The sequence below is a fragment of the Spodoptera frugiperda genome, chromosome 15 (genome assembly GCF_023101765.2).
Source record: "Spodoptera frugiperda isolate SF20-4 chromosome 15, AGI-APGP_CSIRO_Sfru_2.0, whole genome shotgun sequence".
Lineage (NCBI taxonomy): Eukaryota > Metazoa > Arthropoda > Insecta > Lepidoptera > Noctuidae > Spodoptera > Spodoptera frugiperda.
In genome coordinates, this window is record NC_064226.1 from 6,419,411 (window position 1) to 6,432,459 (window position 13,049).

Here is a 13,049-nt window from a genome sequence, read left to right on the forward strand (position 1 = left end):
TCGACAGGAGCGTTTAGCCCTTCATTCTTCATAAGGATTGATTCCTTAAGGATTAAGGTAAGAAATGCTGTCTTTGAACTGTGTTATGGGACGTCTTACTGATCCTTTTCACATGGATTTTGTTACTGGTTTATGGTCAGTTATGTTCTATTGTAGTCCGTGCAATTTCTATATTTTTTTCTATGGAATTGATCAAGCTGAATTTGGCACAACAAAACACCAATACAATGAAATTCAAGACATTTTAAAACACGATACTTGCTTAAGACAAAATAAAACCTTCAAATACAGATGTTCCGACAAATACAGATTCATCTAATAATATCGCAAATAAAGACAAAGTAAAATTCTACTTACTTTTTACAATTAGGTAAAACTAGTTGGCTGGTAGTCTTGGTGGCTTCTACGCATGCGCGGCGCAGTCGACGCACGCGCTCGCGCAGCTCCGGGCAGTCGTGTGGCTGCCCGATGTGGATTAACAGGTCTCGGAACAACGCCAACTGCACGTTGATCTCCGTTATCAGCTGTGAAAAAAACCTTTATTTAGTAAAGCTTACGGTTCAATATCAAATAACTAGTTACACGTCAAATGGGTCAACATATTTTGGTCAAACTTTGCATGAGCAGGTATGAATGAAATTCTATTGTTCTTTGATAAAGTTTTAATAGTGAGCTAGAAAAGGAAAATAAAGTTGTGTTTAAATACAAATTTCACTTTATCATACACAATATGAGATTAGTTTTCAGTTTGTGGTGAAAAGTTAGAAAACGATGAAGTTGAAATACAACATACAACGTATGAAACGATGAGCGATAGTCGTTTTCCCGTTCTATTAAATTGGTGCTGACTTTGATTAGGTTTTAATCTAAATATTGTTTATTTTTGGAACAACAATGAGTTGAATTTATAACAAAGTTAAAAGTAGTTTTAGTTTAGTTAAGAAGACTTAAATATAAGCTGCTCTTCAAATATCGACGTCGAATAAACTAATTAAAACATTATGATTTAACAAATCTTTCAAAACCATTGATTGTCCAGTAATATTAATAGATGAAAATATTTGTAGATTAGTAGACTTACTAATGAACATTTTGAAACGAAAGATCTTTATATAGTACCTACAAAAACCGGCTCAAAATAATACTTCACCTTACGTCACTCTTGGGACCAGCTTCTTCTTAATTTAAGAGTTATTTGTACTTAATTTTCGACCTGATCAAAAGAATATTTGAGTATAGCTTTTTATCATCTACTAGCGAGCCTTCGTATGGGTGCAATTGGGATATATTATACATATAAAACAAAAGGTTTTGAGTCACTTTATCTATTCAAAAAGAATCTTGAATCACTCTATCTATTTAAAAAACCGCATCCAAATCGTTACGTAGTTTTAAAGATTTAATACAAACATACTAAGAGATTTAGGGACAGAGAAAGCGACTTTGTTTTATACTATGTAAGGATAGTACTAAATTTTTTGGAAAAGCAAGACATAGAAGTCAATGCATCAAAATAATACAATAATCTATTACGGTAGTTAAATTGATCATTGAAACATTTATTTAACGGTCAGATTTGCTTAGCAACACCCTCAACGTACGGAGTACCTGTTATCGCATTTAGTTAATACGAAATACACTGTTCACATCCCAACCATTTTAGGGATTACAAGTGACATGTTTATATTTATAGAGGCTTATCTATCCGCACATTAATTCATGTATGAAGTCTAAACATCTGCTTAATAATGCAAACTGTTTACTGACGTGTTAGAATTGATAATGGGCCATGAATAATTACTCTATATAAACATTCTAATGGGAAAGGTTTTTAGTTTGTACTAGTATTAAGCAAAGTTTTGCTGTTTGCTTTTATTCCTATCGATGTACCGAAAATTTTGGGGTTTTGTGTCCATAATTGAATAATGTGTAATTACTTATTCGTGTAGGCATAATTTCTGAGGTTGTGGTACTGTTGAGAACTTCAATTACGAAAGGCTTACTAGCCTACTGAACGTAGAAGCGTACTGAAGCAGATTAATAACATATGTAGAAAATAAAAGAAGAATGGGGTAAAAAGAATAAACTGATTTAATTCTTAAGTTAGGTTACGATAAAGACCGAGTATTTATTTGCCATTGAAACTAGGAAGGAGTGACCACCTTTGTTCTCCACACATTGGGCCAATCGCCAAATGCCATTCTCATTTTACTAGGCTACCTCGCTTATGCTCGTATAAACTTTGAAACTCACATAAAACACACTTCAAATTTTAATAAAATAGTTCATAGTTTTAAGAACCTGATTTATATTTGATGGTGGTATTCTGAATGTGGCCCAAATTCATAAAATTCTAAGATTTAATCTGCAGATAGTTGTCACTCAGCAAAAATTAAATGTTGGTTCTTAAATGCATTTAGTTTCCAACCCGAAATGATTTTGCAGTATTGTAATCAGGTTTTGACAACCATTTGTAGGACAGTTACAATCAGAATTTGTACTTATTATCCATACAAACGTACAATAAATATACAGGCGGCGCGATTAACATGAGAAGTCACATTGTTATTCGATTTCAAACCTTATACTTAACAATCGTGGCAACATTTTCAAAATACCTTTGTAATAAAAGACAAATAGCAGACAATACAGAACTCTTTTTATTCTCAGACACAAAAGGAGCACATAGATTCAATCAGTCGGCTTCACGCGAGGCCACATGTACATATAGTAATCAATTTGGTGTTTGGGCACGACCGAATTTACGAAATCGAGCGAAAAAACGTAATGACGCAGTGTTTCGGTCGGGTGCGATAAATCGAGAAGAGAATTCGACAGAAGTAAATACACGTTGAGCTTAGTGTAATTAGTAGCGAGTGGACCTTCACTCAGTCGTCAGCCGCAGGACAAGCGTCATTTTTCAACCTTCCGATCGTAGCTCGCACGGGTTTCCTTTTATCCGTGCTTCAAAAATAGATGCGCCCTTTTCATTATCTATCACTTGTTTTATTTTAGTATCGTAATAAACCTACATTTTCTAAGAAGAGGTTATCTATGTAATCCTTTGGCTAATTTCCTAGAACAATAATATCCGACCTATTGAAGTTGCCATCAATAGTATTTTTATATCAGTACTACATTGATACTCAGCTGACACCAACATACGCTAGTTATTCACAACCGGATATAACCGGCTCGAAATGCCGAACTCGGGGTACGGACACGCGAATGATCAATTCCATAATTTATCGAGTAACACGATCGAATTCAACGCTCAATGTTTTCACACAAGGAAATATTTTTTTCTTTCTAACAAACCTTTCAACCAATTGACTGTTGAAATCTATTCCCTTTTTCTGTTTTATAGGTAACATTCCATGGTGTATGGTTTTATGGCTTTTATATTACGAAAAAAATATACGACATCAATTTATACAGAAGGTCAACTACTCAATTTATTTTCATAATACATATTTTCATAGTAAATCTACGGACTTATGTTTTGGTAATAGTGTTTCAAGATTTCATTAGAGGTATTAAGTTATTATAATATTTTAATGTGGCATGACACCTGAAAAAGTCGTTAACTAACGGAGCTGACTTTCAAACTACAGCACTACGTGTCGGAATAAATTGGGCGAAGTTTAATAGTGATGTGAAAGTTCACAGAAATATATCGATATAATAAAGCTATAATATAACAGCTTTGTATGAGATACTGGCATATTTTTCTCCGCCATCCGACTCTTCAGCCAGTGGCCGTATAACGCAAATATATACGGATATATTTCCGCACAAGTGTGTGTTCAGAAAAGATTTATCGAAGGCCAACACCTAGAGATGGTAAAATATAAATAGTGGGAAAAGGTCAAAGTAGTATTCATCGTGTTTTCTTTGACAGGGAAATTTTTCAATATGTAGACTTATGCTCGTTACTATGAATAATGGAAACTAAAAATAACATATAAAGCCTTTTTTATTCAAGAATGTGACATATGTAACAGTTTTTTGCTGTTAACTGTATTGGAAGACTTCTTCTGTAAGTAAATAGCTATTTTGGTTCGGGCTATTGTTTAGAATTTCAAATTTTCTGGAATGTTTGTGTGTCTGTGTTGTTGTGTGATTCACAAATTGTTATTTCAGGTCTGAGTGACATGTGCATGTAAACTTATATGTTTGTAAACACACTCACGACACAGGAGAAAATCCTAGTGTGGGGCAACGTTTTCTTAAAAACTAGCAAAAATAATAAATCTCGAAACATAAAATAATAATTATAGTTATAAGTGTCCCACCCCTACGTTTATTAGGCACTACAAACTGTCTAATATTCGCGTGATGTCCGTTTGACATGCCACTTAATATTCACCTGTATATTACAATTATAATGTCTACTTTATTACTAGGTACGTAAGTATATTTTTACCTGAATATTATACCTATAATAATGCCCATTATATTACTACGTACGCCTGTAGGCTGGAGCTTAAAATAGGTGTACTATAATCGTTCTATTCGGTTCAACTCTCTCAAAGCCCTTGGCCGAGAGAGGGTGCGTTCGGTTGTTTTTACATTCATAAAGCTAAAATGTATGATGTAGGGCAAAGTGAAAATAAGTGAAGTACTGTTCTGACATCGTGATATACGGTTGCTTGGACTTATACTCTATCGCTACTCTATGCTTCGATATGAATGAATATGTGATGTATTTAGGGACTGTGGCAATGTCTGATTCTGTCTGAGAAACTTATTTCTGATAGTTTAAATGACGGATAATTAGACATTGAGAAACATATTTTTCAAATTATGAACTTGTTTATACCCTTAGTACAATACGACTTTCCTTTACGTTGAAAGAAAACGAAACGAAAGCGCGTTCGGCGCTCTGATTGGTCGGCGCGAATGATCCAACCAATCAGAGCGCCGAACGCGCTCTTGTTAAACATATAGCAAACTCGTACTAAGGGCACTAAACAAATATTTTTAATACTGGAAAGTCGATATAAGCGAAACACAATGTATTTCTCTTTTATCTTACGTAGCTGCAAAGAAGAGGTAAACACACAAACAATTTTCGCATAAAATTATTAAGGATTGTATGTAAGTATAAAACTATATCCTGACGTAAACCTGTTACTGTTCCAAAACAGAAATGTTGTTCTTACGCAAGCGATAGTGCGGTCGCGTGTATGGTTTTGACGGCCAGATAACTAACACAAATGGAAAATAAGGCGTGTGTTTATTCAAACAGCGATTTGTTTACTTTTCTTTGTTTCTATAACCCTATTAATGGACGCCATTCAGTGATTAGAAATTTATTTATTTACCATATAACATCATGCTATTTACTACAAAGTTGTGTGATTACTATTCTAAAGTATTTTTATGTATTAAAGGGACTATCTCTAAAAATATTTTAATACATTAGAAAAAAAAACATTTATTCGACAGAAGACACGAACACAAATACAAAGATTATATATAAAAAACACGCACAAATACTAATATAATACATATTAATAAGAATTAATTACTATGTTATTGGCTTAATCACGTAACTGTTTGAACAGTTTGAAAGAACTCGTTGTTTATCTCACGACGAAAGTTATAATAAAATAAAAAAACGAAATAAAAGAAAACAATGAAAAAAAAAAACAGAAGTTAAATATAAAAAAAAAAAAAACAATTGGGCATGTTCACGTCAAAAGGACCTCCATCTCCGCATTGTGTTGAGCGTATGAGTCCAACGCTGGTTTTAAAATGGCACCCTGCACCTGCGGCATCCCTACACTACCATATAATAATATATACATGCTTAATATTAAGTGTTTCAAAATCAAAGAATCAATAACAGTAAAAAGAAAACTTTGAACAACACGGAAATAAAACAAGCACCTTTACAGTCCTGCAGTCACGCAACCTACCATACGCATTTTTGAAGCGTACCTATTCACAAGCAAGCAACGTCACGCCTTTTATCCCCGAAGGGGTAGGCAGAGGTGCTCATTACGACACGTAATGCCGCTATACAATGTACAATGTACACCCACTTTTCACCATTTGTGTTATAAGTCCCATGTAATAGGGGGTGAGCCTATTGCCATACTGGACACAACTCAGACTCCGTGCTACTACTGAGAAATTTTCGGAAAACATAAAAAAGCGCAGCAATACTTTGCCCGACCTGGGAATCGAATCCGAGACCCCCTGTACGGCAGTCACACTTGGGACCACTTGACCAACGAGGTAGTCGAGGCGTACCTATTCACAAAAGGACTAAAAACGTTTTGGAACATTGAAGCTAAGATTAGGCTCTTTTAGGGACCACTTAAAATACGTACTACGGTAATATTTTAGCGACGAGGATAACAAATGGTTTGCATCAAGAGTGGCTTTATGCGTGGCCTGTGCTGCCGACTGAGACATATGACGTATCTCACTAAAACATGAACAATGAACGTTCTTATTGTTTAGCATTTGTCTTCTTATGAGACTAGGATCGCTTATCTTGTAAATCTCTTTATCCTAGTACTTCTTTCTAGCTTACTTTACTAGTCTTTAGGGATATATAGAACTCTAAGACGTGCGTTGTTTGGTCAAATAACATGTTCTGTAGTCATCGTAAGAGCGATTTTACGATTAACTTTTCAGTGTAATTGTACCCATTACTGATTCATTCTTTTGTACAATTCATAGAGTGCATATTTTTTTAAAACGTTGCTCCACATTAGAATTTTCTCCTGTGTCGTGGGTACGTTTATAAACATACAAGTTCACATTCACACACACTTGCACCGTAGCCGGTCGCCCAGCCACCACACCAACCGTATAGATCGTCTGTGCAGTCACCAACAGTGCAGTGTATAGGCATATAATGTACTTACACACTTTTTTGAAATTTGCTTTAATAACCTATTCAATTATTCACAAATAGAGTTCACCCACTCACCTTCTCTTTACAAACAGAACATCGATGATCGGTGAGATTCGCATATAACCGGCTACGTGACTTGTCAAGTAGCAGAGCATCTGACATCTCATCTCCGCAACCTTAAGGCAAACTTATGCAAGCGGATGTTTTTGTTTATCTACCGACTTATATATTAATATTCTCTCAGTAGACGCTCTTTATTAGCGAGCAAACATGAAAGGTTTCTACGTAATCGATTGCGAAGCAGCAAATTGCATGATAGTAAATAGATGGTGGATAAAGGATGATAAATTATGGTTTATCGTAGGAATCTATATAATCATGATAAGATTTTTCTTTGATATACCTATTGTTGATTTTATTAATGATCAGATTCTTAATTAATTATTGTTTAATCTGTAAATCTAATCCAGAGCTTTGAGTTTATCTGTCGTTCTTTCTATGTAGACAAACTAGATAGTTTATATAGAACAATGAAACTTACCCTGTATACAGATAAAAAATAAAAACAATCCACATTTCAGACCATTCCACTCAATTTTATTGCAAAAAATAAAATTTGAAAACAGAATTCAAATTCCAAACTTAAATATTTCGAACAAAGAACACAAATTCATAAAGACATAATTGGCGGGAGTAAGGCGTTACTGGCCAAAGGGATGTAATTAAAATTCAGTTGAGCTATGCTTGACAAAAGGGAATTGCATAGTCAAACGATCGGGGAACGGTAAGAGGCCGATGTCATGACGCGGTTTTATCCACTTCCCTGGGTTATACCGCAAATTTTAAGATCATAACAATGGAAAGCAAGCACCTTCCGCTAGTAAAAGGGTTTCGGTTCTGGCTGGGTCAGCCATATTGTCTGACAATGCAATAAAATGGACTAATTTATTATAAGGGTACGTTATAATTATGTGGCGGTTTTTATACTAAGTCATCAGTGCAATATTAGTGAATTTGAATATTAAAGGCTGGTAGCACATATGTATGTGTTCATCCTCTATAAAGAGCTCATAAAGAAAGATTGACTTCACGATTGGCGTGCTGGCTGGGTAACGGCTGCCTTGTAACGTGTAGCGGGTTCTATTCCCGAACGGAGAAACTCTTTGTGTAATCAACAAATTGTTGTTTCGGGTCTGCGTGTCATGTTTATGTGAATTTGTATGTTTGTAAACGCTCCCACTACACAGGAGATAACTAAGTGTGGAGCAACGTTTTTTATAAACCATAAAAGAAATAACAAATCAAGAATATAGGTAACCTTGATAATACCTATATACACGTGTTAGTAGTGTTCGACATGAAACGGTTCCGTATCTCTATTGTGACTTCTGAAGTGAACACTGCAAGCGAGCTGGCAAATCTGTCAAAATGTCAAACCAATACGACTCTTTTAAAGCAAATATTTTCACAAAACCTGTAGCTTTTAGACAGGTGACATTTTAAAATGTTTTGTACAATATGTTTCGTGATATTCGACAGATCTAAGAACTAGGGATTTGAGCTATTGTTCGAAAGATCAAAGGCATACAAATATGTGTCGCTTCCATTTTGAACCGGTGATTAGAATAGACTTTCTGATAATATTTCTCAAGATTCTTAGTAAGGAAAAGATGATCATCGTAGTAAGATTATAGGTTGATAATAAAAATGTTTAAAGTTTCATACCTTGGAGTAATATGCATCCCTTTCTATTAATTGTGGGAGAACCGTGCTTCGGCATGAATAGGCCAGCTCGATCGAGGTAATACCACGGCCTCACAGAAAACCAACGTGAAACAACTCTTGCGTTTTATGAGTGAGGTTACTGGACGCCCTATTTAAATTCTTAACTCCCAAAAGGCCGCCAACGCACTTGTAACGCCTGTAGTGTTTCAGGTATCCATGCGTGGCGGCGATTACTTATCATCAGGTGATATGTTTGCTCGTTTACCGGCTGTATCATAAAAATACTTTTTTATATATAACAACATGTATAAACGAAGTGCTTAAATTAAATGTCACTGTTATGTCATTTCTTTCTGTTATAAACTACTTGGTCACAAAACTAAAGCATTCACTTATAGATACTGAACAATGAAATTGGGGTATTCAAATCGGGACTGCGTGTCTAGTATCCTCACATTTCCTCAAGTATGTACCTCACTTTGAAGTACATACCATAGCAAAATACATTAATTACGTGTAAGGTTATTAGAGGATCGTTACTGAATAATACAAGAGTGACAAGGCAATGTGCCCATTGATTCTCATTTAAGATACTTTGCTGACCCACAAAGATATAATAACATTAAATATTTATTCACACGTCTATAGTACCTACACGTAGCTATTGGCTTTTGGGTATGTTGTTCTTACTTATACAAATGTTGCTAATTTGTAAACCGTTGATATGTTTGTTACCTAATTACACGCAAACCACTGAATAGATTAAGAGCAATTTTGTACTGAATAAATCATGACCTTGGATATAACTATTAGTGATGTAAATTCCAAGAGTATAACATTGAATCGTATTTCTGGTACTCGGAAAAACTGTGTGCGTGTGAGTGAGATTCATCTTTAGAATTTTTATACCAATAGATAAAGACAACAGAATTTTAATTATTATCAAAACACCAACACTGCTCACTAAGGATCAGGCTCCGGGCCATATCACAATGTTTGTTCTACGAATTTAAAATAATAAAAATAAAAAGAATAAAACATCTTTTTGTCATTGAGAAGTTCCAAAAGACTGCCACCAAGCTTCCGCATCGTCACTTCAAAGTGTTTTAAAAGTTGAGAGAAGAAAAAAGTGACGTAAGAAAAACTTCAGTAACGTCTGACGTATTTTCAAATGACGACATTATAATACTCTTTGTTGTGAGACTAGCTTCTTGGCTAGTTTTATTGTCTTGCTTTATATCTATGTTTTATAGTGACCTTATCACAAACGTCTTGTATACTTTTCTTTTATAAAATAAACATGGTAAATATCCCGTTTTACCTAGATTGGGATTGTGGTTCTTTGCTGCTGGCAAAAGCCAGTGAATAACGTTAAGTGCATTTTTGCTATAATAGACTTTTTTTAAGGGAGAAAAATCCAATGACTTCTCTCACCTTGGGCGAAGCGAGAGGGAGTGTCAGATTCATATTGACGAAAAACCAGCCCGTTCCTACTCGTACTTTTCGAGTCGGAGCCTGGTAAACCACTAGGTAGTCCGCAGCTCCGAAAATAATGAACTAAGATGTAAAAACTTTTTCAACGCGATCTAATTATTATTCTAGAATTAAAAGGGATCAAAATGTACAATGAAAGGCCATCAAATAAATAAACAAACTCTGAAGCACACAAAACATTGAGATAATTTAAGCAACACGATTTATAACTTCATAAACTTATTAGTCCACTAATGGCCGGAACGTAAATTCGCACATCCATATTTGTATAAACACATAGGATAGTCCGTTTTTCCCGGAAGGCGAACATTTATAACACATCCACTTATCGTGAGCAGTTATTAGTCTCCGGAGACGAACCTTTAGCCCCATACTGTACACAAATTCTAATTTCATGTTGTTAATGATAATAATTTGAAAATGAAAATCAGATCGCTAAATAACACATTTCCATTCAATGTATGAATTGATTTGAACAGTAAAAGATGGTGTATCGGTTTTTTCTGTGTGTCCTATGCTTACAAATATTGACTAGGCCCCAGTTGGCAAGTAAATATTGCAGTCCATTTACTACTTTTTGCGGCCAATATCTCACGCTTCAAACAATATGTTTAAAGTGCGCTTCGAAACCTCAGACACAGAATCCCAGTGCAATGGCAATAAGTGTAGAAAGACAGATGAGGTTTTTCTTCACAATAAAGTTGAATCTTCGGAGCGCAGTTTATATTGAATGAACTCGGAAACTCGACGCCCCAAGACCGCTAAGCTTCGCGACGATTTTATTTACTCTTGATGTGAAATTTTAGAGATAGCAATAAAAAGGTCGCGGTTTTTATTTCTACATTGTAAAAAGTTTACGAGTTTTGCCACTAAGAGGTGTTTGTATTATATGAGTCTGTGGGGACCCGACAAATGAGGTTTTATATGATGTAGTTAATGGTGACGCAGTAATATATTTTTTAATTATTATTTTTCATTGTGTTATGACCATACTGAATTTTATTGTAGAAGATGTTGTACAATAATGTCTTTGTTAGTAGGTATTATGATTGGATGGGCACTTATGATGGGTAATGAATTTGTTGTAATAACTCGCACACATATTACATTGTTGTTCCTTCGTCTGTGACGGATATTTACAGTACACCGAGTTTTTAGCAAATTACAGTATTGTTATTGATGTAGGTAAGGTCAAAACTATAAAAAACTAGCTTCTTTTCTAGGTTGTTTGGAATCTCTATTCAACTTTTGGTAATATTACGCTTTACGAAACGGTTGACAACAAGTGGGTGTATTTCATACATAGCTATTTAATAAGTAATACACATACCTACCTCTTCAAAGAAATACAAATAGGTGTGAGTAGCTCGATGTCACACGACACCACAATTCGTGGAAACAGCCGTCCGTATAACTATGTAACGTGTATGAAAGTGTGACATGTCATCAATGAAAATGAGTTAGCATAAAAAGTTATGAATGAACAGTTTCAAAGCGATTAAACATAGGGAGGAGTGGTGTTGGTATAAATTGACCCTAGTTTACTCAATGGTCGCCTTGCATTACATTATACCAGGCCAATCAAGTAGCGTAGGCTGAAAACTAAATAGATATAAGTATACTTGTTAAACTAAAATTATTCCTGCGTAGGCGAAATGCCAACTTTTCAACGTTTATTCGATATTTTACTCAACTCAATAGCTCGATTTTATTAATAAAGTGATTCGTACAATGAAGTTCAGTTGTTTTATTTTGTTTTAAAAGTAAGAACAACAATGCCTATTAATATAACAACCATTCAGGCTGTTGTGCCGAGAATTTTCAATTTTCAATAGTAAAATGTTTTATTATTTAAGATATTTAAGTTTGTGTGTACATATAGCTGTAGTTTTACGCATATTTTTTATACTAGGATATATAATAGAATTGCGTTTATTTCACCTGATGGTAAGCAATGATATTGCCGACAATGGAGCACGCCTACCTATAAGCAAACTGTTCACTCGGGTCTTGCAAGACACCATAGTTGTATTTTTCGGGAAACACGGACTCTGGTACGGAATTACATTCTTTAAAAATGTGTGATTTTATTTGTATTGTCCAAAAGCTGTAAAATAAAGCGGACTACTTCAAAACATTCTTCCATTTAAGCTAATTATCTCTTCCTTGAATAACATTAAACCTCCCCCTTTGACACACACCAAACAATTTCGCGTGTTCTATAAATCTTCAATTTACACTTAAGCGCTCTAAATAGATCAAGATTTAGGCATTAATTTATGCAAACCTAAACAATCGAGACGAAAATCGAAATTAGTCTGAACACTGACAAGATTGGAATTTCGTTTTACAATTAAACATTAAATGGAATCTGTACGCTTTGTGATTTGTATCTACTTAACTTAGGCACTAGTCTTTAGAGTCTAAAATAGATAAGCTACTTTTAACTTTTTGTTATGAAGATTGTAAGAATTACTAAGAGTTTGGTCAATCGAAATTCTATCTTAGTGGCTGCATCGTTGCTGTATTGCTGTACAAAGACTTTAACCAACCGAAATGACGTGACATGTTTGCAGAATGTGTTCCCATGTGGTACTGAGTTTTCGAAAGGCAACTAAAGCGCTTTTGGCTGGTACTAAATGTAGCGTGCCTACTGGGAGCCTATTTTTTTAGAAACACGTTCTTAACATCGCTTTTGACGGTCCCTAAAGGGTTAGATAAAGGAATACCTGTATATTATCTTTTAAGTCTAAATTTGGAGTAGGTTATATTCAATTGATTCAACTATCAATGGGAATTCTGACATACTAAGTTTTTTAGATAGGCAGAGTGGACAAATGGATGGTAAGCTATCAGAATACCTATGGGTGGTATGGCTTCCTAACACCAGAGGAGTTATAATTACATTCTCGGCTCAGAAGTTTGTTGGAGTTTTGAATGACTATACAACAATCAG

At 34.8% G+C, this 13,049-nt stretch overlaps 1 protein-coding gene across 3 annotated transcripts in view; it reads right to left on the minus strand.

Moving 5' to 3' along the window:
• The window catches only part of LOC118277645 (uncharacterized), a 152,342-nt gene that overhangs the window by 20,182 nt on the left and 119,111 nt on the right, over window positions 1-13,049 (minus strand). For all 3 annotated transcript variants that reach the window (XM_050699193.1, XM_050699192.1, XM_035596541.2), the window contains exon 3: window positions 358-524. In XM_050699193.1, the coding sequence (XP_050555150.1) occupies window positions 358-524 (167 nt within the window). The remainder of the gene's footprint in view (window positions 1-357; window positions 525-13,049) is intronic.